This window comes from Tasmannia lanceolata, unplaced genomic scaffold (genome assembly GCF_043159265.1).
Source record: "Tasmannia lanceolata isolate RefF3 unplaced genomic scaffold, GAP_Taslan_0.1 ptg000008l, whole genome shotgun sequence".
Taxonomy (NCBI): Eukaryota; Viridiplantae; Streptophyta; class Magnoliopsida; order Canellales; family Winteraceae; genus Tasmannia; species Tasmannia lanceolata.
The window spans coordinates 24,727,212-24,752,648 of record NW_027518685.1 but is presented as its reverse complement, the minus strand read 5'-3'; the positions used below and the strand labels follow the sequence as shown (position 1 = coordinate 24,752,648).

The 25,437-nt window shown below is 38.2% G+C and overlaps 1 protein-coding gene across 1 annotated transcript; it reads right to left on the bottom strand.

Moving 5' to 3' along the window:
- Window positions 1-1,710: 1,710 nt before the first annotated feature.
- On the bottom strand, window positions 1,711-23,980 carry PKP3 (plastidial pyruvate kinase 3). The gene is made up of 12 exons (XM_077388810.1): window positions 23,559-23,980; window positions 16,270-16,551; window positions 14,050-14,215; window positions 11,971-12,105; window positions 11,732-11,842; window positions 11,544-11,632; window positions 8,519-8,581; window positions 4,991-5,166; window positions 4,192-4,294; window positions 3,595-3,752; window positions 2,126-2,234; window positions 1,711-2,023 (listed from the first exon to the last, which is right to left on the bottom strand). Exons 1-12 carry the CDS (start codon window positions 23,784-23,786, stop codon window positions 1,910-1,912), a joined length of 1,734 nt encoding a protein of 577 aa, XP_077244925.1. The 5' UTR covers window positions 23,787-23,980; the 3' UTR covers window positions 1,711-1,909.
- Between the last annotated feature and the right edge of the window lie 1,457 nt (window positions 23,981-25,437).

Here is a 25,437-nt window from a genome sequence, read left to right as displayed (position 1 = left end):
CACTTGGTCCACATTGGTACATATTCACAAAGTAACTTAGTCTTAGATAGTTATTTTGAAAACTTTATGGCCATTGTTTTGGAAAAATATCAATCCCAAATATCTTTAACTCTGACTTTATTGTACACCCTTATAATATGCCTCAAATTAGGGCTGCAACTCGAGCCGGGTTTTACCCGACCCGCATCGACCCGACCCGAAAATAGCCTGGGTTGGGTTCAGGTTTCATGGGTTTCGGGTCGAGCCGGGTTGAGCATTCAAAAGCCCGCATGAATCTCGGGTCGAGCCGGGTTTGAAGGGGCCCGACCCGACCCGACCCGAGTTACATAAGTTATAGTATGTACATTTTTTTCTATTGTTAGTTAAAAGTTAAAAGTGAAAACCCACGCACCCACTGTTATTGTATGTGAGTGTAATTTCTGCATCTATGAATTGAGTTGATTCAAGTGTTTGATTCAGCATTGTTTGATTGTAATTACAACATTGTTTGATTACAACATTGTTTGATTCAGCATTGTTTGATTGTAATTACAAAATTGTTTGATTACAACATTGTTTGATTCAAGTGTAATGTGAGTGTAATTACATCATTGTTTGATTCAAGTGTAATGAAGTGTAATTTCTGCTTCTATGAGTTGAGTTGCCTTGCCAAATAAGAATTTTCCTTAAAAAATTGCGTCAACGTGAAAAAACCCGACCCGACCCGAACCGACCCGAGATTTATCATGGGTAGGGCCGGGTTTGGGAATCGTGGGTTTTCTGGAAAAAAACCCGACCCGACCCGACCCGAGATATTTCTCGGGTAGGGTTGGGTTCTCCAAAACCCGACCCGAGTTGCAGCCCTACCTCAAATGTACGAATCATAGCAGCATACACCTCCAATGGGAAATGTCACCTTCTATGTATCACATACACTGATTCACACTAATGTACACTTTATGTATAGTATAAAACTTTATTGAATAAGCTCTAAGCTCTCAAATGCTTATTCGGGTCCAACTTTATCTATCCGCATGGACAGTTCGTCTTATCAAACCTTGATGTATATACTCTTTATATAAGACATGATTTATGTAAAAACATATAAACAGAATCCTCAACTTTATGTTGCAACCAAAAGTGACATAAATGTAATTAAGCACAAATTACTACAAGACCCATATGATCCACATGTTATGCATATAACATAGGCAGAAATCTTTTACTCACGGGATCCATTGTCAACTGTAAAGTAGAATGTGCTTAATAACCACGTGATGATTCAGAAAAAAAATTCTAACTTTAAGAAACTCCATGTTAGATAAGAATACTGTAACAGAATTATCACTTACAGCTTAGAGATGGAAACCAGAGTTCTAAGTCCTGTAATTAAATTCCGCAACCGTAACGCATGCATATACCTTATAGCACACGATAAACTGTCTCCGTAGTGGGGGGAAAAAAAAAAAAAAAAATATATATATATATATATATATATATATATATATATATATATATATATATATATATATATATATATATATATCTCTTTGCTTTATGCTTTTCTACAAACTAGTACCTTCTTCAAGTAGGAAGACGACAAATGAGTTTTTGAAGGCAGAACTTAAATGTTTCTTGGTCTAGTGACTTGAACCCAAGACAGTATTGCATCATGAACACCATCACCACATCAAAACTTTTCAAGAGATTATTAACAAAATAATTCTCAAGTGGCTCTAAATGCTCTGCTATTTATAAAGCTCCTTCAGTATTGTTACCATTTTCAGGTGAAGTGCAACTCGGTGACTGTTTGCTAGTACATTTGACATCCGCAATCAGATATGTTTCATCTAGAAACTTTCATTTGAATAGTAAATAATCAAGAAGTGATCTCAGAGAAGAAAAAAATTCGTTTATTTCAAAGTACATCTCAAGCTTGGACCTTACGAACTTGGATGTGATGAGTAGACTCTCGACGCCAGATTGGCTGTGTTCCACTCTGGACAAGAGTAACATGCTCTCCCTCCTTCAATAGACCCTGACTCTACATTTTTTTAAAAAGAGAGAGAGAGAGAGAAAATTACTCCTAAATGCTGAAATAATCGAAAGAAAAACAAAGACAATGCATGAACATAGCACTCCATACCAGCAAGATATATATTGCCCTAGAGAAGGTCTCTTCTGCATCATTGGAAAACTGCATTTGAATGGGCAGCACCCCATGATAAAGCGCCAGCCTCTGCTTAACCCTTTCTCTGTCAAGTATGAAAATCCAATTTATCATCACATATAATCATGGGAAAATCCGACACCGAAACCACCCAAAACCGAAATGGTCATTTATTTCGGCCGAAATTTTGGTTTTTCCGAAATTTCGACCGAAATTTAATAATGAATAAAATATTTGTTTCGATTTTTGTACCAGATTTCGACCGAAATTTCGGTCGAAATTTCGAAATTTCAAGGTCCGAAACCGGTACCGAAACCGAAATTTTAAACCTTGCATATAACTAAAGAAAAGATAAAAGGATCAATCTATTTTGGAAATCAAAGTTATTTAGAGGAATGATAGACGGACTTTATTTTCTCATTGACGAACTGAGAGCCATTGTCGGCAACAATGGCCTCAGGCACACCCAGCCGAAATCTGAAATTTCGGCCGAAATATTTCGGTGTCAGTTTGGACCAAAACCAAAAGTACATTGACTCTGAAAATACAGGATTTCGCCGAAAATTCCAAAATTTTGCCAAAATTTGAAATTTCGTTTCTCAACCTTAGTTACAAAATTTCCACCGAAATTTTACACAACCACATAGAGCTTGCATTTTCGGCACCCTCTATAGCAAGGGTGTCTACCACATCATTGGAATGAATCCCAATGAGCAAGGCATGAAATTTTGCCTCATCCCAGTCCTTTTATCCAATAGGACGGAGAAGACTTTGAAATTTTCTTACCATTAAAAAAAAGACTTTGAAATTTTCTTCTTCCTCATTCTAAACACACCACCAATACCAGCCAGACATGGGTGGCCTAGGGAAGTTCCAATTCTAAGGAATGTCCTCCATCAATAAGCCCCAAAAAATTTCACGATTAAAAAAAAAAGCCCCAAATTCTTTTTCTAGGGGCATACTGAAGTATGGAGCACAACAAAGAAACCTGACTGTAGAAAATTCTGTTTGGGTCGTTGGGACAATGGAAAATGTGTTTTCCACTGTTTTCTAAATTTCTTGTCCTTATTTAAAGAATTTAAACCCTAAACCCTAGACCCCTAATGTTAAATATTTCCACCAAAATTTTATACATTTCGGTGGAAATTTAAAAAATAAATGAAATTTTTATCAAGGTTTTATATGATTCAGCTGAAATTTCCACTGAAACCAAAGTATTTCGGATTCGGTGGTGGCCGAAACCAATATTTATATCCTTTTTCTAAAGTTCTGAAGAAGACCTAATGTAAGGATCCTATATTTTGAAAACCGATGTCATTTCTGATGGCATTGTCATACTAGTTCACAGAAATACTAGAACATGAAATTTAAGAAAATACAAAAGACGACGTTGGCATGAGAAATTGCATCTTATTTTTAATAATATCTTTAGTGAAGGAACTTACTCATTTGTGAAAGCAAAGATGGTAGAGGAAGGCCGATAGTGACTTAACAGTACAGCCATGGATCCTGTTCTCGTGAAGACAATGATGGCTGTTCCAAGGGTGTTCGCCATTGTGGTCGCATGGTAGGCAAACATAGCACTCATTTGGCTCTGATAAAACTGGCAACAGAAACAGCCAATGAGAAAGGAAAAGCGAAGAAAAAATTGATTTTAGACAGTCATTAGGAGCATTGCATGTAGATTCTCATAGTCCTACACATGGTTTAAAATTTCAGCCGAAATACCTGGTTGGGACCGAAACCGGAACCACCAAAATCCAAAATTCCGGCCAGAGTCCAGAAATGTAATTTTTTAAATTTTTTTCCCAAAAGTTTGGCAGAAATTATCGAAATTTCAGCATTAATGAAATTTGCATTTTTTTTCCAGGATTTCGGACGAAATTTAGGTTTCGGTTAGGTCCGAAACCGAAATTTTAAACCTTGGTCCTACACAGCAACAGGAGCCCAGAATCATAGTTTTTGGAAACACGAAAACTACTTCTCCATCAATTGGAAAAAAAGAAAAGGAACTTTCCCTTCTAGGTATCACTATTAATTACCTTGAAAGCAGTGGTAGGACCTAGAGGAGCAATGCTGTTCGATAAAGTTGATTCAGTCCTTAATGCCACAGTATGCATTACTTTTACAGCTTTCAATGGATACCTAAGGCCACAATAACGAACGATCAAGGAACAAAGTCATGCTTAAATTATACATCGAAAAAATATCTAACTAATTAACCAAAATCACAAAAAAAAAAAAAAAAAAAAAAAAACTAATATGATGATTTCAAGTTTTCTGACATTTACAGCTCTCTGTACACCTTGTAAGAATAGCCTCTGAAGACCATTCCTGATTATGATTTATAACAGATGAAATTAATCAAGCTTCCCATTAATAATATATGATTGACTAATTTAAGCAGGCTAATTTGTTGGAAAAGCCACTAATATCCAGAGAAAGAGAAGTGTATTCACACAAGCAACCAGTCAGGGGCCGTTTGGATACTCGGATTTTAGAATCTTGGATTTCGTCAAAATCATGGATGGGAGACGAGAGAAGGAGACCATCCGTCGTTTTCTGATTTCTCACCTTTCTTTCCGTCGAGCGACCGAGTAGGAGATCATCCCGTTTCCAGGTTTTAAAAATCTCAGAATGGAGAGATTTCTAAACCATGGATTTCTTACTTAAAATCCAGGATGATGGATTGTCAAATCCAGAATTTTACTCCGCTTTCAAACTAAAACCTGGATTCTACAAACCACGTTTCCAAACAGCCCCTCGGTTTGAATAGTTATTTCTTCACTGCTACAAAAACAGGTAGTCATGGGCCATGAAATATATACAAGAGGTGCTTACTTCCCATGAGCAGTTTCACCAGAGAGCATGATGGCATCGGCACCTTCCCGCACTGCAATTGCTATGTCAGAGACTTCGGCCCTTGTTGGTGTTGGATGGTCTATCATGCTTTCCAACATGTTTGTTGCTACTATTACTGGCTTTCCCATGCTACGGCACCTTTTGATGATATCCGCCTGTTTAAACAGTTCATTAAAAATTGAGTTACTTCTACTGACAACCATGAGCCACAAGTTAGACCTCTGTTCCGTTTCTGAAATTCACAAATCACTGTATGAAAATATGAAAAAAGTAGGGGTGATCGTAACTAATTATTCTTCGCTGTTTTTATTGTCATTTGGACCAATATGGATCCATATTTTGGTTTATGATAATGCAATCTAAGCTAACTTGAGCCTCGGGAATGGTGTCAGGATTCTGGCCAATGAAATCCTGATGGTGTAGGGTTTAGCAAAGAACACTTCAGAAGTCAGACTGATCTTAGCACACTTCGAGAGAGAATTTGATCAACAAGGCTAAGGGAGTACTTGACTCCAAGGACTACGAGTCCGCTGCCCACCCATTACATCTTGACATCCTCCAATGCAAAGGCGAGCCTAATCACCCTCTCTACCTTCCTCTAAACCCTTCTTGGAAGAAGCCCGCCTTAATCAATTATGCAAACACCATTCCTAGTGACGAACCCACTCGCCTTCCTATAGCAAACCCCCCCCCCCCCCCTTCTCTCACCTCAATCGCCTGCTGGATAGAGCTGGGTGGGGAGGCGATACTAGTTCTCAGGACAGAGAGACGCCTGGCCCGTAAGCTGCCCCCCTTAAATTACCATGACTTAATAAGGATTTGTTGCGCGCGATATGCCCACGACTCACTTCTGGGAATCGTGGGTGCCGTAGAGCTTCTCATAGAAATACAAAAACGTATCACCCACTTCCTAAATAGGCTATATGATCTTTGCTTGCGCCATCTCTAACTATTCGGTTAGCGTCTTTCACTTAATGAATCACGCGTTTTTCAAAGAAAGATTTTTTTATTAACTTTGGTGATTTTACTTTGAATTTTTGGAACATTTTTGCTGAGTTTTAGAACATCTGTTTTTTGGGAGATGTAGTTGTTTGAAGCTTAAAGGCATTTCCACTTTGAATTGAGGAGGTTAAGTTGAAGAAGGAAGGCTGAATTAGGGGTGGCTTATTGTTGGAAATAGTTTATGATAGAAAGTTATATTTTTAGAGCACATTTGGGTTAGTTTTCTTTTAGAAGTTTCTATGTTCAGAAAGAATTCTAGTTTGTTTAGGATTGCTTTTCAAGTGTTTTAAAATTGGAAAATGTCTGAGATTAGGATTCCTTAATTTGAGAAGGAGGTTTTGTAGCGCCACAAAAGAGGGGGGCAAGTATATAGTCATATAAAAGGGTCTTTGGGCTGGTTTTGTAACCATTAGGAATTTGAAGTTTATGCGAGGAGGTTTGGCCTTTTCTATGTTATTTTCTCTTTATGGAAGCACCATGGCTGTTTGGCCTTTTCTATGTTATTTTCTCTTTAAGGAAGCACCATGGCTCTCCTTCCTGTCTTGATTTTGTTTTTGGATTGAGTTTATGTTCATAGAGGGCGAGCCTTGGCGCAATGGTAAGGTTGCTCTATTGTGAACTCGTGGTCACCGGTTCGAGTCACGGAAACAGCCTCTTTGCAAAGCAGGGGTAAGGTTGCGTACATCTATCCCTCCCCAGACCCCGCAATGGCGGAAGCCTCGTGTTCTGGGCCGCCTATCTTGAGTTTATGTTCAAAGCTTGTGATTGTTACCGTATTCCTACTGCACCAAGATTGCCTTCCCTGAATATTAGCATTAATATTAGATATCAAGCATCTTAGCATTATCATTAGCATTAGTATTAGAATTAATAGCACCAACATTATTATTTTTATAATATGTTGAAGACAGTTTTTATAAAAGTTCACTATGATAAAAAAGGATTACAAATCTACATCAGTGGGCAGAGATTGCCCTATATATAAAGGCTCTTCTAACACCCGATCTAGCCAGCCTAACTGCCAACTCGTTGGAACTTATAAGTATATACTGAAAAGAAACATCACTATACTTCGCTCAAGGACTTCGTCAACAAACTTAGCCAAACTCCACAGACTCATGCTCGCACCCTTGGCCAAGGAAATAGAATTTGAGGAATTGCCTTCCACGACCAACCAACCACCCAAGTGCCTATGGAATAAGCAGATTCCCGTGAGAAGCAAATGACTCTGCCTCGTTCCAATTAGCATGATCAATTGGACAAGAGAATGGTGTTGTTATCAACTTCTCATCCATAACAGGACCGGAAATACAGCAAGAGAATGGTGTTGTTATCAACTTCTCATCCACAACAGCCCCACTACTCACATGGAACCTGGATTACCATGAGAGGGGGGGAGGAGGAGGAAACCACTTCGGCTTGGGCTTACTTTATGAGATTCGACGCTCAAGATTTCCTCGCATTTTTAGGAGTATCTTGTTAAGAGTGATGCCAAAAACCCTTCTTATCAATAGCCCAACTAGAAAGGGAAAACCTAATATTCCATGTCACTTGAGATGAGAAAAGCAGCCGAGGATTGGACGCCCAAACTCTCTGTTCATCTTCCACCTAAGACGCAAAGCAACCTTCAAGGGAATAAAGTAGGTTAATGAGGCTTGTAAAATCATCGTCTGTTGGGCTATGGTAAAACAATACCACCCAACCTCTGATAAAAATCGTATTGCAAACTGAGAGATCTCTAGGCACTCAAAATAGGATTAAACACGATGTGCACTCTATGATTGTATTTACATTACAATGGCCATTATTTGCCCTCATAATTGTATTTACATTACAATGGCCATTATAAAAACCTTGAATAGGTCTTTCTTGAATGATCCATTCCGTCCTTTCATATATCATATCCCTCTTCCTAGATCTCGTTTGCCATTTTCTTATTTTCTCAGTTTTCTCCTTGTTATTGGTTATTGGCCCATAACAAAGGTCCTACATTGTTATTTCTTTTCTTTTTCTAATTAATTAATTTTCTTGGTTTTCTGAATTTTTAACTATTTTAGATTGACTCATTCAGCCGACCCCAACTAGTTTGGGACAAAGGCTTAGTTGAGTTGAGTTTAGATTGACTCATTCAACTCCACCGATTTCCTGATTGGCTCTTCGAATCAGCCCACTCCGCCGGCTTTTGGGCGTTGTGTAAGTAAATGGAAAGTTTTTAACCAGTGGCTAAAGTGAGGGAACTGAAGTATATACTAAACTGATAGAAAATGCCACATGAAATGGTGCAAGGACGGGTTTTTTTTTTTCAAATGGTAAGTATATTAAAACCATTAAAAAAAACAAAGCCCACTACAGAGTGGTCTGGAAGAGAAAGCAGAAGGTGCAAAGTAAGGTTAAAAGGGAAGGTGTCATTACTGATTTAGAGAATTACAAGAATCAATATGACAAACTATTTGCAGGACTTTTAGTTATTGAAAATAACTTAATATGCTTTGAGGCTCAAAATACCTGCAACAAAGGAACTTCCTCGATTGGAAGTTCAGCTCCAAGATCACCACGAGCCACCATTGCCTATCAATATTTGAGTCCACAAAAGACAATTAGAGCACTAAAAAGAATTAATGTTCTAGACATTACATAATGCAGGACATTTACAAGATAGAGAAAATTTTAGGTAATCTTTCTTTTTTTTTAATGTTAAAATTTTACGTAATCTTAATGTGTATAAGCGATTACTCTGTGCAAATTGGAAAACAGCTATGAGGGATTATTACATATGAGTGTCCAATAAAACTAACAAAACATGCTGATCACCTCAGTCGTTTTCAAAGCATCAAGGAAGTGATTCAGAAACAAAGAATTTATTATTAAAAACATATATAAAAATTTGATTAGAAGGTCTAAACTTGAGTCTGGACATGTCATGTGAACAATATGCATCTATTATTAAAAACGTATATCAAAATTTGATTAGAAGGTCTAAAGCTGAGTCTAGACATGTCATGTGAACAATATGCATGTACTACTATAACAGAGACATTTTAAAAATCTATCTTTCTTCACATTCATCTTTTACCTTCTAAATTGAGAATATTTTGATTTTCGAGGGAGTGACAATTCAGAAAACCAGCTAATTCCATCATTCCTTGAGGCTTGAGCTAAGTTGATGAAAATAATCAATTCAATGAAACATGGGTTAAGGCATATGCATGTATGCTGGAATTAACCAAGGACTTCAGGTGTCAATCTGTCAGATTCGACAACTATAGTGAACAATGTTTAAGAACTGAGACGCAGTCAAGAACTTGGATAAGGTAAAACATAGTCAACTTAGGTGACTTGGTCAATGTTTCATTAAATCAAGCAAGACAAAAGAGTTTTTTATTGAATCGAGAGGGACAAATCTGGACTCGAACGAGAACTCAACCAACGTAAAACCTAGTTGACTCGGGTGAGTCAACCATTGACTCGTGGAGATTTGGAACAGTGATGGGGAATCCGGTATCTTGAGAAAACCCAAACACTACGATATTGTTGAAAGATATAATTCATTACACAAATATTAGTTCTATATAGGTATAGAAAATCGAAACACATCGAGTAAATTAAAAACCCAAGAAAACCATACAAGTAGTTTGCAAACAATACTGGGAAACATGAAAGAACAATTAAATTAAGGTTTTATCATAATAGCTGAATTGATGTGCATCCAACACAACTATTTCCTAAAATTTGGGACTGTCCTTGTTATATGATTCTATTATATGACCGCCTGAATGCAGTGTCAATAAGCAAAATCAATGAATCATAACTTCCATGAGCTTCCTTTACTCTTTTTTTTTTTTTTTTTTTTAATCTAGCACCAGCTTCCCCTACTCCATGTAGGATAAAACATAAAACACCCAGAGGTTGATCAGAACCATTTGGGATGACAGCTTATACAAATTGGCGGGTGAAGTCCCACCTCAAATTTAAACCATATATACTTTCAAGATCAGGTAGATTCACAATGCAATTTAATTTTGATGGTAGTTCTAGAGGTAATCCAGCCCCACCATAATTGAGATTTTTCAAAGAATAAAATAGCTCAATTCATAGTTTTAAAATTTCCCCGGATCATCGTGGACACCCCGAGTGATTCCCTTCTACTCTTTTTTTTTTTTTTAATGCTAAGTGACTCCCTTCTACTTTGGCCGCGTTCTTATCAAAATCCGCATCTTTCCCTAAAAAGTCAATCAAAACTCCTTTGACTCCTTTTTTTTTTTAAAAAAAAAAAACTCCTTTGACTCTCGAGTTATGACTGCATCAACAGAGCAGCCAGCCATGTCAACCGAGTACTCGACCGCATTGTGCTGAGTCGACTAGGATTTGCTTTGGCCACATTTTGACCCGCATCCGCATTTGAAACATTGGCTCGATTATTAGGGCCTTGAAAATCTTTTGATGCAGATCAGAGACCTCTCTAGAAACTTACATTTTTCCTTCTCGCATATCCCAAGGGTTTCAAATGAGATTGTGGGTTGGTTAGAGAAGGTGTTGATGTGTGTGTGTGTGTGTGTGTGTGTGTGTGTGTGTGTGTGTTGGGTTATTTATTTATTTTTGGGAAGGGGGAGGGGGTGTTGATTGTCGGGAATTAAATTCCCTTTATTGTAATTTTATGTAGTTTGTTGGCGTTTGTCCATACTTTCTGTCTTTTGATCTTTGTGGGATCATCCGGTCCCCTATTTTTTTTCTTTTTCTATCAATAAATTTTGGGAAATGACATATTCTCCCCTTTCTTCCCTGGGTCTCCCCTTGTAATGTAAAAAGCAGTGTTTAAAAACGCGGATGTGACGCGGAACGCGGCCAAGAAAAATCTTTGTCGACTCGGCGCAAACGCGGCCAAGAATGCGGTTGACGCAGCCATAACTCGGGAGAGTCAAAGGAATTTATTGACTCTGTAGGGCAAAATGCGGAACGCGGATGTGGTGCAACCATGGTTTTAAATTTCGGCCGAAACAAATTCGGTGGAAAACGAAACGAAATTCACAGTGAGTCGAAAAAGTACCAAATTTCGCCGAAACGTTTCGGAAATTTCGGCCGAAACGTTTCGTTTCGGTAAAATTTCGGTGAAATTTCGGAAATCTCGGTGAAATTTCAGAAATTTCGGTGAAACGTTTCGGAAATTTCCGAAATTTCGGTATTTTTACAAGATTTCGTCCGAAATTTCGTACCGAAACCGAGATTTAAAACTTGGGTGCAACGCGGAACGCAGCCAAGGCAAAAAGGAGTCAACTCGGGTGAGTTCCTTGTCGAGTCAAGGAGTTTTTAAACACCGGTAAAAAAAGTAGTCATAAATACATTAGAGGGGGTGGCCAGGGGAAGAAAAGGGTCGAATATAACTTCCTCTAAATTTTAGTTATCTTTCAAGCAAAAGTGGACCGGTGGATGCATAATTTCAACAATAACCTTCTGTATGGAAGTTGTGCTTAATCACAAGCTAGTAAGGGAATGGAAGGGGAATTAAATTTTAGAAACCTTAAATTTGACTCACCCCATCAGATGCAGAAATGATTGAATGAAGATTTGCTATGGAATCAGCACTTTCTATTTTCACAGTCACATGAATGTCAGAACCACAACCTACAAAAAAGGCTGTTTTGTAATTCTTCTCCAAAGACAATCAGAACACATGCGTTAGAATTAAAACAAATGTCTCGAAACATAGATTCGGAATTTTACTTCTGAGATAGTCTTTCAATTCATGGACCACATCAGCATCTTTAACAAAAGAAACAGCATAGAAATCAACTTTATTGTCCACCCCAAACTTGATATCTTCCCAGTCCTTTTCTGTAGGAAACATCAGGATTTATACAAAGAAGTATTGATATTAGATGTTCTACAATCACAGCTATAACTAACAGAAAAGAACAAGAAATTCATGTGTGTTGGATGTGAACAGAAAAAAAAGCAGTGACCTGTTATAGAAGGCAAGGTTGCACTTTTGCCTCGCACATTTAAATGACGCCTTGATTTAAGCTCCCCTCCATCAATTACTTCGCACTTAACTACATCCGAAGTTTTTGATCTTACTGCCAGTGACATCATTCCTCCTATAACAAAAAAAGAAATGTTACTAGTTAAACTCCATTTACATGCAAGACATCTATCATCCTTATAGAAGTTAGATTCTATTTTATTTTATTTTTTGAAAGATAACCACAGATATATTAAAAGAGGGAAAAGATACAGAGATGAGAGATACATGAATATATTATATCAGTTCTTTTATAGGAGATTGCTACAATCTATTCGTCCAGTGCTGATGCCCCAAGAACTATGGCAAGATATGGAATGATGACTTAAATGGAGCTTGCTTTATGGCTTAAGTATAGGGCACTTGGCCGAAGAGGGTGTTAGTGTGACCAGAGAAATCAATAATGGAGATCACGGCTCCGAAGAGAGACAAATGATAAATAGGGCATGAAAGAAACCCTTGCTGACATGATGAAGACACACAGATCTAGGGATATAAGATCGGAGCCGTGAAAAGAAGAAGAAAGTAGGTAAAAGAGATTTAAGCCATTAGGAGAAGAAAGACAGAGAAAGTGAGGCTGCGGGAGCAGATTTCTAGGCTATAGAAATGGTTTTTTTTTTAGGGTACTGTAGCGGTACTGTAGCAAGGAGGGGAGGCGGTGGGGCAGGTTACTGTAGCAGGGAGTGGAGGAGTTAGGGAAAAGGGAAGAGGGGCAGTGGGAGGAGGAGGAGAAGGGAAGGGAAGGGAAAGGAAGAGGGTGGGGGCGGGGGCGGGGATGTTGGGTTAGGGTTAGGGTTAGAGGAGAAGGGAGAAAAGAAGAGGGAGGGTGAGTGGCTGCTATGGGGGTCCCTATAGGGAATCAAAACCCTAGGGCTCTGATACCAAGTTGAGGAAGAGAATGAGAGAAAGAAATTGTGAGTTAGGGAGTCTCCCCTTCACTTATGTATTTATATATAATGAGAAATGTACAAAAGACGGATATGCCCATAGGCATATACATACACTAACAGAGGGCAACACTAGAATTTTTTCTTGATAAAGTGGTCCAAGCCACATTTGCAGATTGCTTGTTAGACTAAACACAATATAGTAATATACACAGGGATACGGTATCTGACAGGACCAAGGACTTATCATATACTCAAGGGTGAGGTGATTGATTGGATTGGATTACTCAAAAGATGATTCTTATATACAAGTGTACATACTGTACCAGGTAAAAAAGGGCGGCACAGTGCACGAGGCTCCCGCCATTGCGGGGTCTGGGGAGGGCTAGATGTACGCAGCCTTACCCCTACTTTGAAGAGAGGCTGTTTTTGTGACTCGAACCCATGACCACCAGGTCAAAATGAAGCAACCTTACCATTGTGCGAAGGAACTCGTGCATACTGTACCAGGTACTACAGATATTCCCCTAAACAGGATCTCTATCAGTCGGTATCAATAGTTGGGAAAAGGGAACACCAATACCAAAAGAGGTTTGGTAGGATTCTTGTTTTAATCATTTATTTAATTCATTTCTTTCAGTTTGAAAATTTGACAACCAAAACATCAACATGTATATACATATATGTGTGTGTGTGTCATTTAAAATCGTTGTGTGACACACCTCGGGTGTTGAGAAATGTAACTATACTATAGTATATTGGTTTAATTTCAGTATCACACTCTTATAAGACTTATGCCCACCCATTTTAGTATCTAGTATCTACCCCTCCATACGTTTAATGATAAAAGGGCCAATTGAAATTCATCCAAAACAAATCTATCGCCCAAACATGGTTAACAATATGAATTAGGAATCCAAAGCCCAAATGAATCACCCTCAATCCAATTCCATTTAAAACTCCAATCATCTGAAATATGATCCTGTTTCTTTGATCCAAAGCTGAGTTGTAATACATAAATTGACACTAGGCAAAAGGTACACAACAAATTTTCTTTAGTAACCCACATTCTAGACTTGATATGATAACATTTAAGCATGAATCAATTGAGACTAGAGAGGAACTACAGTTACCATCAACCAAAAGTATATCCCCAACTTCCACGTCGTCCACAAAATCATCATAATTTACACTAACAGTGTCGTCTGAGCTGAATCCTCTTTTAATGGTGAAATTGAACTCCTGGCCCTCCTTAAGCAAGATAGGTTGAGGCAGATCTCCACTTCGAACCTCAGGACCCTAGCAAATACCAGCAGGATAAATAAATTACCAGTCTTTGTATGAGCAAAAATTGAAATAAAAATATTAAGAACCAAAATGAAAAATGATGAGAATAGTTAATGGCAATCACTTTGATTCAATGCATTTGAAAAAGGAGCAACATGAAAAGATTAATTATACTCAACTCAACTAAGCCTTTGGCCCAAACTAGTTGGGGTCAGCTAATGAATCATTTAGAAAAAATTCATGAAGAAGGTGAAAGGATCTACCCGGCTCAAATTGTCTAAGTCTAATCCTGACACTACTTGAGTTCGTTTACATGGATCTTTTTTTTCCATTCTCTCCTACCCATAAGAAACGATTAATTATCCCAAAAGAAAAAAAAAAAGGAGGGATTCACATAATCAAAATATCTCCTTACTAACACTTCAGCTTGATTGGAGAAAATTGATAAGAAAATTTTTCACAAGGACATCCAAAAAAGTGATTCTAATATACATCTTGCTAGTAAGGAACAAAATCATGAAGGGAGCAGAATCTAAGGTTTACGTGAAGCCATTTTTGAGGAGTTTCCAGTTACTGAGGTCATCCAATAAACTCCCCAATGTACCATCAAAATTTAGGTATGCTTAGTAATTTCTCAGTTCCATTTCACAAATACATACATTTTCTTGACTTTATCGCGTCTCCTAGACACTTCGCAAACTCTTGATAAAGAAAAAATAAATCAATGAAAAATATGCATAAAAGACGGGGCCACAACTCGAAACTTGGCTAAGCTAATTGTCCAACTGAAATCCGAAAAGCAAGTGTCAAATACTCGACAATTTTTGGCTTCATTAGAGAAACTCATAAATGCAATCAAGCCAATTGATTTGGCCAAGTTTATGAATTTATAAACCTAATTGCAGTTTATATTCCCATTTATAAGTTTTGTTTTATGAACATCACAACATCTAAATATTGCACTTGTCCTTCGTGTCATTAATTTTTCTTGAGTTTATGGCAGCTCCTAGACACCAAGAGAAATCTTGATCAGAAAAAAATATATCAAAACAATGCGTAAAAGAAACGACCCTCAAATCGAACCTTGGCCAATTCTGTAGGGATTTCACCATGAATAGTTCGACTACATCAAAAGAAAGATTGAAACTCCTTGTCTGAAGCCCCTAGGACCCTTAAAGGAATTGACAAGAGTGCCATTGATAAGGATGCAAAAGTATGTCAAAACAAAGAACACCATAATCACCTTCTCCATCATTATTCAACCCCATCCTAATTGGCATATGTTCCAAGAAGCTCCAACCCTCTATGTGGTCATATGCATCTTCCATATTCACCTTACATGATATGCCAAATATGCCTTCTCTATATTCAAATGAATGGAATGTGAGATATACACATGATCAATCCTTCGAATATATTTCGTTTAGACTGTGGGGTTATTTACATAATATCAAACACCATACAACTGAAATGTGATAACTTCCCTACCCAAATCTGTATATGTAGATAGGCTGCAAATTCCTGTTTAGAAGATTAATGGGGCATAAATACTCAACTTGTCACGACCATTCCAGCACATTAGGGAGTTGACATGTTTCTAACTTGGTCCGAATCCCATAGGAAGACCAAGTTGACTGAATTTGATCATGCGATAGATAAATATATAATATAGCTGAAGCAAGGGGAGCAACTTGGGTCGATTTTTAGGAATTCGAGTTGATCTTTTACCATAAAATCCGGTCAAGTTCGGGATGATTCCAATTCATTTTTTTAGCAAAAGCTCGACCCGACCAGACCAGACCCAAGTTGCACCCCTAGCTGAAGCGGGAGTGAAGCAAGCATTTATGGAGAAAATGTGACTTAAAATGAAGTGGTAACTGGTAAACACTTCCATCTTACAAATGTTTCTAAATTAAAGAATTAAAAAACTAACAGTCGATACTTAATAACAATTAGATAACTTTGGAATAAAGCGTACCGATCATGTCATGTAATCTGAAAGAAAATGCCGGACAGGAGTCTCTGGATATTAAATAATTAAAAAAATCTTATATGCACAAATGTACCTTTGTATCGAGCATTATTGCAATGACATTGTCTTTAGATTGGGCATTATATTCTCTAACCAGATCAATTGTTTTCTGGTGTGATGCATGATCCCCATGGGACATATTCAGCCGTGCTACATTCATTCCTGCTTCTGCAAGTTTCCATATCATCTCACGTGTATGTGTTGAAGGACCAATCGTGCACACTATTTTTGTTTTCCTTCTATCAGTTGAAGGTATCCTCATCTCCCCCAACCGGTAATCACTTGACTGAAGCCCATAAGGATAGTTTGAGTTTCCCTGATCAAGTTGGAATAACTGGTCACAGATAGGACACTAAACAACTAATTTAAAAACAAGAAAAGAAAAAATATGGTGCAATATCTATATACCAGTAGCTACAAACCCAAACTTACAACCCCTATGCTGAGAGAGAGAGAGAGAGAGAGATGAGAGTAGAGAAGTTACAATGGGATGTTAATCACATAACAATTACCAAAGGTAGAGGGTGATTCAACTTACACTCTGCCATGAAATGAATAGATACTGACAAACAATTGTTTCTTATGAATCTCATGAGTAAATATACATAGTTGTGCATCGGAGTGGAAGGTGGGACACAACAAAGTGAGTTTTATTTAAGGTGTGCATGCAGACCAAATTCAGGACAGAATCTGTTTGCATGTGTCCTCTTGTATGACGAGTCTCCTACCAGCCAGAAGTAGACTTCTACTAGAATGAGTTATAATACAGATAAAAACAAAATGTATGATGAGGATTTTGAACTGAATATATTCCTAAACATGTCAATGGGGTAGTAAATAAGCACAGGCAACTGTACAAATCAAAAGCAGAAAAAATTCAAACGGAGAACAACTGATGCAGGAGATATGATCCTTTGTCAAAGAAATTATAAAACATAATGGTTTAAATGAACCACTTCACCTTCCAATCCTGATCAGATGATTGCAGGAACTGGACCCACCTCCTGCCGCTGGTATGGACCTACTGCTCTGATTTATTAGCAATTGGTGGATCCCACTCCTCATAGTTATCATGTCTTCTGATACAGGCTATGCAGCAAATGACTAACAGGGTTGTACTTGGGATGAATCCTTGATAAGGATATAGTTGGCTTTTAACAAATTTGGATCAATAACCATTAATAGTAACAACTGTAGAAACCAGTGTTTCAAAATGCGGATGCGGGTCAAATCCTAGTCGACTCGGCACGACGCGGTCGAGTACTCAGCTGAAGCAGCACAATATGGCTGAGTACTTGGTGCTGAGTACTCGGTTGATGCGGTCATAATTCGGGAGAGGCAAAGGAGTTTTAATTGACTTTGTAGGGCAAATGCGGACAAAACACTGACTCAGACAAGAATGCAGCCAAGGTAAAAGGTGTTGGGTATATAATATAACCCATGTATGTTCTAATATAAGCCCAATAAGATAATGGACCGGTGTAGTGGGCCTATTTGGGCTAGAGCCCACTAACCTATTAAAACCCTAGTGTATCTAATATATATAGGGGCTGGAGGCAACAAACTTGGTATTCCAAATTAGATACCTTGGGTGTAATGCTCCAAGCAACCTCTTGCTTGACCTAATTCCTCCAACAATCTTGAAGCAATAGGAAAACCCTAATTGGAACGCTAGCCCCTCTCTCACGTTCTTTGGTTTTCTAGCTAGTGGGTTTTCTCTCTAACCCAACTCGTATACCCACAATCTTGTTTGCCTCTTTCTCTAAATTTCGATTTTCGTTTGGAGGGGATCAACATAAAAACTGGTTTGGGCGTGGGTCTGTTTCCATCGAAATTGTCTCTCCATCGTTAATTTTGTGGCCATTGTGCAAAGAAGAATCCAATATCGTCGTTCTTCTAGGTTTTGTTGCAACTCAAGGCTTTTGGAACTCCATCCACCGTTGGAATCAAGCAGTGAAATAAGGAACTGATCAAATTCCTATATGGCCGTGGGTTTATTCCCACACAAATATATTTAGGCGTGGGTTTTGACTCACTTAAACAAATCGTTTTGGGGTTGATATCTCTCTCCTCGTTGGAATTCTTGAAGGAAACGAATCCTTCTTGGTGGTTGTTCTTCCAATTTGGGCTTGGATTTATTCCCACTCAGAAACAATTTGGAGGTGGGTTTCACTCCCACAGAACTCGAATGGGAATGGGTTCCTTTCCCACAGAAGTTGATTTGGTTCTTGAATTTCTGTTTGCTTCTCTTTTGGTCGATTACAATTTGGACAATGTCCATTGAGAAATTTGATTTTTGGGTCAACAATTCTTTGTTGACGAGAGTCTAATTCGGGCAGTTTTATTTGTGGAACTCAATAGAAGAAAGCCAAGAAGCTATCTGTGAAAGTGGGTTTATTCTCCCACAGAAATTCCTTTGGGTGAGGGTTTCGCTCAATCGAACAAGGAGTTTTTTGGCCGTGGGTTTATTCCATCGTCACCTGTGGGTTTCTTCAATTGTTTTGCGCGTGGCAGTTTGGACGTGGGTTTCTTCCCACACACAAACCAATTTGACCGTGGGATTTCTTCCTCCAAACTTCGTTTTTAGGGCGTAATTTCTAACCCCAATTCGGTGACATTGGGTGGAACTTTGTGTGGGGTTTTCAGTCGAATTTCATCCGTGGCTTTGGATCGAAATTTTTGTTGAAACCCTCTTGGGCAGAACGGTATTGCCGACTCTCTTTGATTCGGTTCTTGGAGCTCGGCTTTGAATTCCACTTGGATTGGTTTTTCGCAATTCGGCTTTCGGATTTGGTTCTTTGTTAATGGTTCACCCCCTGTAAATCCTAATTATCAATGGGTTTGGGTATCCGTCTTGGCTGGTTTGTCCTCGCCTCGGATATTCCCTTGGTGGTTATCTCTTGCTGTTGGGTCCCATCTTGGATATCTCGGATTCGGGTTTGGATTTGGTTCGCGACTTAGTTATTCTTATCTGGTTATCGCGCTTCGCAAATCAGGTGCACTCTTTCCATATTTTATTTTGGTAAATTAGACTAAAATGGAAAAGACTGCAGTTCCCTTTGAGATTGTCTAACTTCAATCATTTGGTGGATCTGAGTTTAATTCCTGGAAGGGAAAGACTCAATTCGGCTGACACGAATGAAGAAGTTGATGAATCTCAATGGCATTCTTTTAAAAATGAAATGTATGGGGAAAAGGTGCAAGTGGGACTGGATAATCTCAAACGATTCATTTGAATCGAAGATGAGAATCGAGCCAGGAATAACTCGGAGATGTTAGACAGCAACAGTCTGCTGCTAACGCGGTAATATATCCCAAGAACTTTTCTCGAAAACCCAAGTCACCTAAGAGTGATATCCCCAAGTTGGAAGCCAAAAAAACTGTCTTTAAGAAAAAGAAGGGAAAGTGCTACAACTGTGAGAGATATGGTCACTTTGTAGCAGATTGTCAACAACCTAAGAAGGCTAAATCTGACACACCACAAAAGGAAGCTCATATGATGGTGGGCAGTGCTGAGCCTAAAGGTCTTGTTGCTATGTTGGGCAACGGAAAGGCCAGTACTTCTTCCGACTGGTGGTTAGATACAGGAGCCACTTGTCATGTTTGTAATTCCAAGAAACTACTAGTTGATGTTGTTGCCGCGAAAGAGACCGTTACAGTAGCTCGTGGAGCAGAGGTAGAGGTGACTCACACTGGTACTGCGAACTTGGTCCTTTCTTCAGGACAAATACTAACTTTAAAAAATGTTAAAGTAGTTCTTGCTCTTCAAAAGAATTTAATTTCTATTAGTCTTTTAGACTATGCTGGCATATGTACTTCATTTATGTGTGGTAGAGTAACTTTTGATTGTTAACTCAGACTATTTTGATTGTGCATATTTGATAGATGGTATGTTTGATTTGAGTTTAGATAATGAGACTGTCAGTTAGGAAAGTTCACCGCTAATTGCTCCTGAGTTGTTACACAACCGATTGGGACATGTGCACTATCAGAAAATGGTCTACCTTACTAACACTCATAAGATACCATTATATATGTCAATTACACTTGACAAGTGTGAGAGTTAGGAGTGTTAGAGAAGGAGAAGATCCGCACTGACAGGGTTCAAGGAATTATGTGCCTCTCAGGGCGTAATCCTTGAAACTACTGCTCCTCTCTCGCCTCAATTAATTGGCATAGCTGAGTGTAAGAACATGACGTTAACTTAAGTGTTACACTCCATGTTAATGTCAGCTGGCATGCCTAGTTGCATTTGGGAAGAGGCAGTTTTGGCTGCAAATCACATCCTAAATCTCTATATGCTCCTCCATATGATAGAGTACCCAAAATTTTTTGTGAAGACTTTGTGACCTACCATTTAGAGAATGATCCATCATCCTATAAGGAAGCGATGAGATCTAGGAACTCTTTGTTGTGGGCAGAAGCCATTGATGATGAAATGAGCTCTCTGTTGCAAAATCTAAACTCGCAGCTAGTCGATTTGCCAAAAGGGGCTAAGACTGTGGGTTGTAGGTGGATATTGAAGAAGAAACTTAATCATGACTGATCCATAGCTCGATATAAAGCATGTTTAGTAGCTAAGGGCTATACTCAAGTGAGTGGGATAGACTACTTTGATGTCTTTTCACCGGTCTGTCATTTGGCCACGATAAGAATTCTTCTTGCTTTGGCATCTATTGAGCATTCTATTGTGCATCAAATGGATGTAAAGACAGCTTTTCTCAATGGAGAACTGTCAGATGAAATCTACATGAACCAACCTGAAGGGTTTGTCATTGAAGGTTTCGAGAACAAAGTGTGTCAGTTACACAAATCTTTGTATGGTCTTAAACAAGCACCTAAATTGTGGCATCAAAAATTTGACAAGGTAGTAAAGAGCTTGAGTTTTCTAATCAATTACTCGGATAAATGTCTTTACTATCGTTTTGTGTCGAATAAGGTCATGATTATTTGCTTGTATATAGATGTTTATTCTTGTTTCCAATCTCTCTCTCTGGTGAGTAATGTGAAACTAACCTTGGGTAAAGAATTCGACATGAAAGACCTGGGTGTTGTTGACACCATTCTTGGTATGAAAGTAAGTTTTGACAGGCAAGGGATTTCCCTTAGCCAAGCCTATTATCTTGAAAAACTACTTTCTTTATGGGGATGCAGTGAGTGCAAACCGATTGAGACACCATTTGATTATACCAAGAAGTTGATCTCTAATGAAGGAGACAGTGTGAATCAGTTAGCTTATTCTCAACTGATTGGTAGTCTCATGTATGCTATAAGTTGCACTAGGCCAGACATAGCCTTTATAGTTGGCATGCTGAGTCGTTTTACTAGCAATCCTGGCCATGAGCATAGAGATGCCCTTATGAGGCTGATGAGATACCTTTCGTATACTCAAGAGTATGCTCAAAACTATGGTGGCCATCCACTTCTCGTGGAAGATTATTCTGATGTATCATGGGGCTCAGGATCAAAATTATGGGACAGCAAATCTACTGCTGTTGTGTGGAAGTCAAATTTGAACTTTATGCTCTAACTTCAGTTGCAAATGAAGTAAAAGAGATAAAGAATCTAATTATGGTTATGGATATTCCACTGACCCGGTTGAGGATTAGTTCCTTCAGTGTGTTCTATGATAATCAAGCAACAACTATGGTTGTGAAGAACTTGATATGTTTCGATGATGTTTACAGTTGTTGTGTGTCATTCCACATTTGATGACATGTCCTTTTTTAGGAAAGGTTGTATATTCCAAACTTGATGATACAGCTTAACTCAAATATGGATAAGATGACTGTAACATTCCAAAAAGAAACATGAAATGATTCTTTGCAAAAGAAACTATTTGGTCTTGTTCTTTAATGAAACTTGACAATTAGGAATGGTTATTTGCAAAAGAAGTTGTTTAGGTCTTGTTCTTTATTGAAACTTGACAATGATACTTATGGTGAGAGTAATACTAATATTTTTTCAGCCATTTTGAATTGTACTAAGTTTTTCTTCGGGTAGAACTAGATACTTTCGTGAATTATGGAATTGTACTAAGTTCTTCTTCAGGTAGAACTAGATACTTTAGTGTTTTACACAAATGATTGGATTCATTTTCATGAAATTCATATTTGGTAATTCACAGGGATTGGCGAAAAAGGAAGAGCTTGTCTTGATTTGGACTTTGATGAAGATGACTTACTTGATGAGTATATCTTCTAAAGTCATAAAGACTATGCTTGCATTTCAGTATGCATAGAGTTCACTTTTTTGTGGAACTTTATTTTGGATCTCGATGAGAATCATACCCCATGAATGAATTCATCTAAGATCAGTGGGGTTCACTTATATGTGAAACTACCTTTTGGTTGAGTTTAACTTGTTGTATATCTAAAACTCTTGGTTTGTCATAAAAGGATTCATGTTTTCAGTTGGATTAAAGATCTTTTATGATATAGACCATATGGTGATGTGGATGATTCAATATTTTGTTTTGAACATTACACTATCTATCTATTGGATTGTGCTATATGGAGAACATAGGAGGAGATTGTTGGGTATATAATACAACCCATGTATGTTCTAATATAAGCCCAATAAAATAATGGACCGGTGTAGTGGGCCTATTTGGGCTAGAGCCCACTAACCTATTAAAACCCTAGTGTATCTAATATATATAGGGGCTGGAGGCAACAAACTTGGTATTCCAAATTAGATACCTTGGGTGTAATGCTTCAAGAGGTTCACCTCTTGCTTGACCTAATTCCTCCAACAAAAGGGAGTCAACACGGGGGAGTTTTGAAACTATGGTACATAGCGATCCTACAATTGGAACAAAACAACAATTATCAGGGAGAAGATTCTTCAATACGTTCAGTTTAGGGACCAACTAGTCCAGTTTAGAAGGGGTGGCCAAACCAAGTGAATGCAGCTTCTTCAAACAGAAACATTCTTAGTAAATACATGATTCAAGGGCAAGAGTTTCAATACGTTCCAAAGAAAGATAAGAGTTCAAAAGCCAACATGAATACCCTTCGCAATAACTAATTCATTTATCACTACTGTTAACCTAAAATCTGTAAGTACCCTTAAACAGAAATAGTAACCGTTTTATCAATTGAATGAATGAAAAGAGCAACAGACATTGAATTGGAAAAGAAAATTAAAAAAATCACTTCTTGATCAGAAAAAGAATGAGATTTCGTAGAAAATACGAAGAGAAAAGGGCATAGACCAGATTTCATTAAACATAAAAGCACAGATTTTCGCATTCCAGTATAACATTCAAGAACTCATTCCAATCGAAAAAAAAAACCTAACAGATTGATAAAAAGATCTTACGAGATCAAAAGGACCGTTCATCGCTCCTAAATCAGCTTTTCCATATTCGTTCTTCCCTGTCAGTGTCATCGATATGGTGAAACCCTTACAGGAAGATTTCCTTCTTGAACCAGGCCATAATCTCATCAGATTTCGAGAGGATGAGAGAGAATCAAAGCTCCTCCTGTTTCCACATTTCAAAGGAGAGATTTGCGAACAGAGATTGATCTCTGCCATTGTTGTTGCCATTACAGAGACAGAGACAGAGAGAGAGAGAGAGAGAGAGAGAGAGAGAGAGAACAAAACAAGAGAAAGAAGGAGATTCTTGTCTTTTTCTCTTTCTGTTTGTTAATAAGAGCTGAAAAAAGACAAGAAAAAAACTAACGAAGCTTTGTTGCAGTGGCAGCGGAAATAGAGAGGAGAGGAGAGAATATCAGAACTAGAGAGAGAGAGAGAGAGAGAGAGAGAGTTTTATATAAGGAGGGCGTGGAGGAGAGATGAGCGGGCCAATTTTGACAGGATTTAGAATTAGTACTGCCACCCGTTTCAGTTGGTCCAAGACTTCAGTGTCATAAATCATAATCAAGTACATGTATGGGTGGAGTTACTAAATAGAAAAGGCATTTTTCTATATGCCGCGTGTTTATGGAGGGGCCGATAGACCTCGTCAAGTAAACGTATCGTAAAAATCTCTTCAACCGTTGCTGTTCAAATGACCGCGTGTAACGCCGAGGCTGCAAAGTAGGTAGAAATGCCCTTGTTATTTCGAAAAATTACAGATTTTTACCCCTTCGGTATTTGCTGCGCGAAGTAACACGTGATATGTATAGTGATGGAAATACATTATTTTTTGTACTTGAAATGTAATATTTTGATAACTGCACTAACTCTTCTTGTCCTTTATTTTTTAAACAGCTGTTAACTTTTATTACCGTTTCCATAAACCTCTTAGAAGCCCCTTAAAAAGGAAAAGAGTATAGTACTCTCAAGTCGTGGAAACGGCCTCTCTGAAAAAGCAAGGGTAAAGCTGTGTACATCTATCCCTCTCAAGATCCCAAAATGGTGGAAACCTTATGCACTGGGCCGCCCTTTTTTTAAAGCACGTTGCCCTATTTTCTTCCCATGGGACTATGCTTACACTGCAAGGCGTGGCCTGACCCGGGCCTCGGGGAAGAAAAGGTGGCAAATATATCATTTCACTTATTTTTTAAAAATTACATCGGTTCCACTCCATTCGATGATCCAAACTATTCACTTTCTAGGGCCCAAATTAAATAGATCGTAAATCGAACATCATCTCTATAGGATGATCCTAACCCTCTTACTGTAGGGTTTTTATAATGTTTGTAGATGAAGGGTTAGGATCATCTTATAGATATGATTTTTGGGAGACAGCATATTTATGGCCCCACAGAGTGAATGATTTAAATCATGGAATGGAGTGGGCCCCTAGTATTTATTAAAAATACGTGCACTAGTTAAAATAAGAAAATTAACTAGTGCATGTATTGTCGTCATGGCAGTATGGTTGGTACTAGTAGGTATTAGTTAAAATAAGGAAATACGCATGTCTACTTAGTTCACGTGGTGTTTTTATTTCCTTTTTGTCCTATATTCATGAGAAGTGAATGAGAAGCTTGACTTAGGCTCACCCACATGGCACCCACATGATTCGCGTCCTTCATACGATCTTTTAGATGTCTTAATTAGAAAATCACTTTCAAATAGAGCTGCTAGCAAACGAGATTCCGTTTGGAAAATAAAGATGACACCTTATGGTGTGATACATGCGGAAGAAGGAAAGGAAGTGAGCTCGAATCCCTACGAAATGTAGGGGAAAAAAAAACTCTCTGAAATGGCCAAATCGTTGGCCAATTTTACCTTTGTCTTTATTTTCCAA

Coding starts and splice junctions, on each gene's coding strand:
- PKP3 (XM_077388810.1), bottom strand. CDS start 23,786: ATGGCAACAACAATGGCAGAGATCAATCTCTGTTCGCAAATCTCTCCT. Junction 16,552..23,558: donor TGAACGGTCCTTTTGATCTC/GTAAGATCTTTT, acceptor CAACTTGATCAG/GGAAACTCAAACTATCCTTA. Junction 4,295..4,990: donor GGTGAAACTGCTCATGGGAA/GTAAGCACCTCT, acceptor TTGTGGCCTTAG/GTATCCATTGAAAGCTGTAA.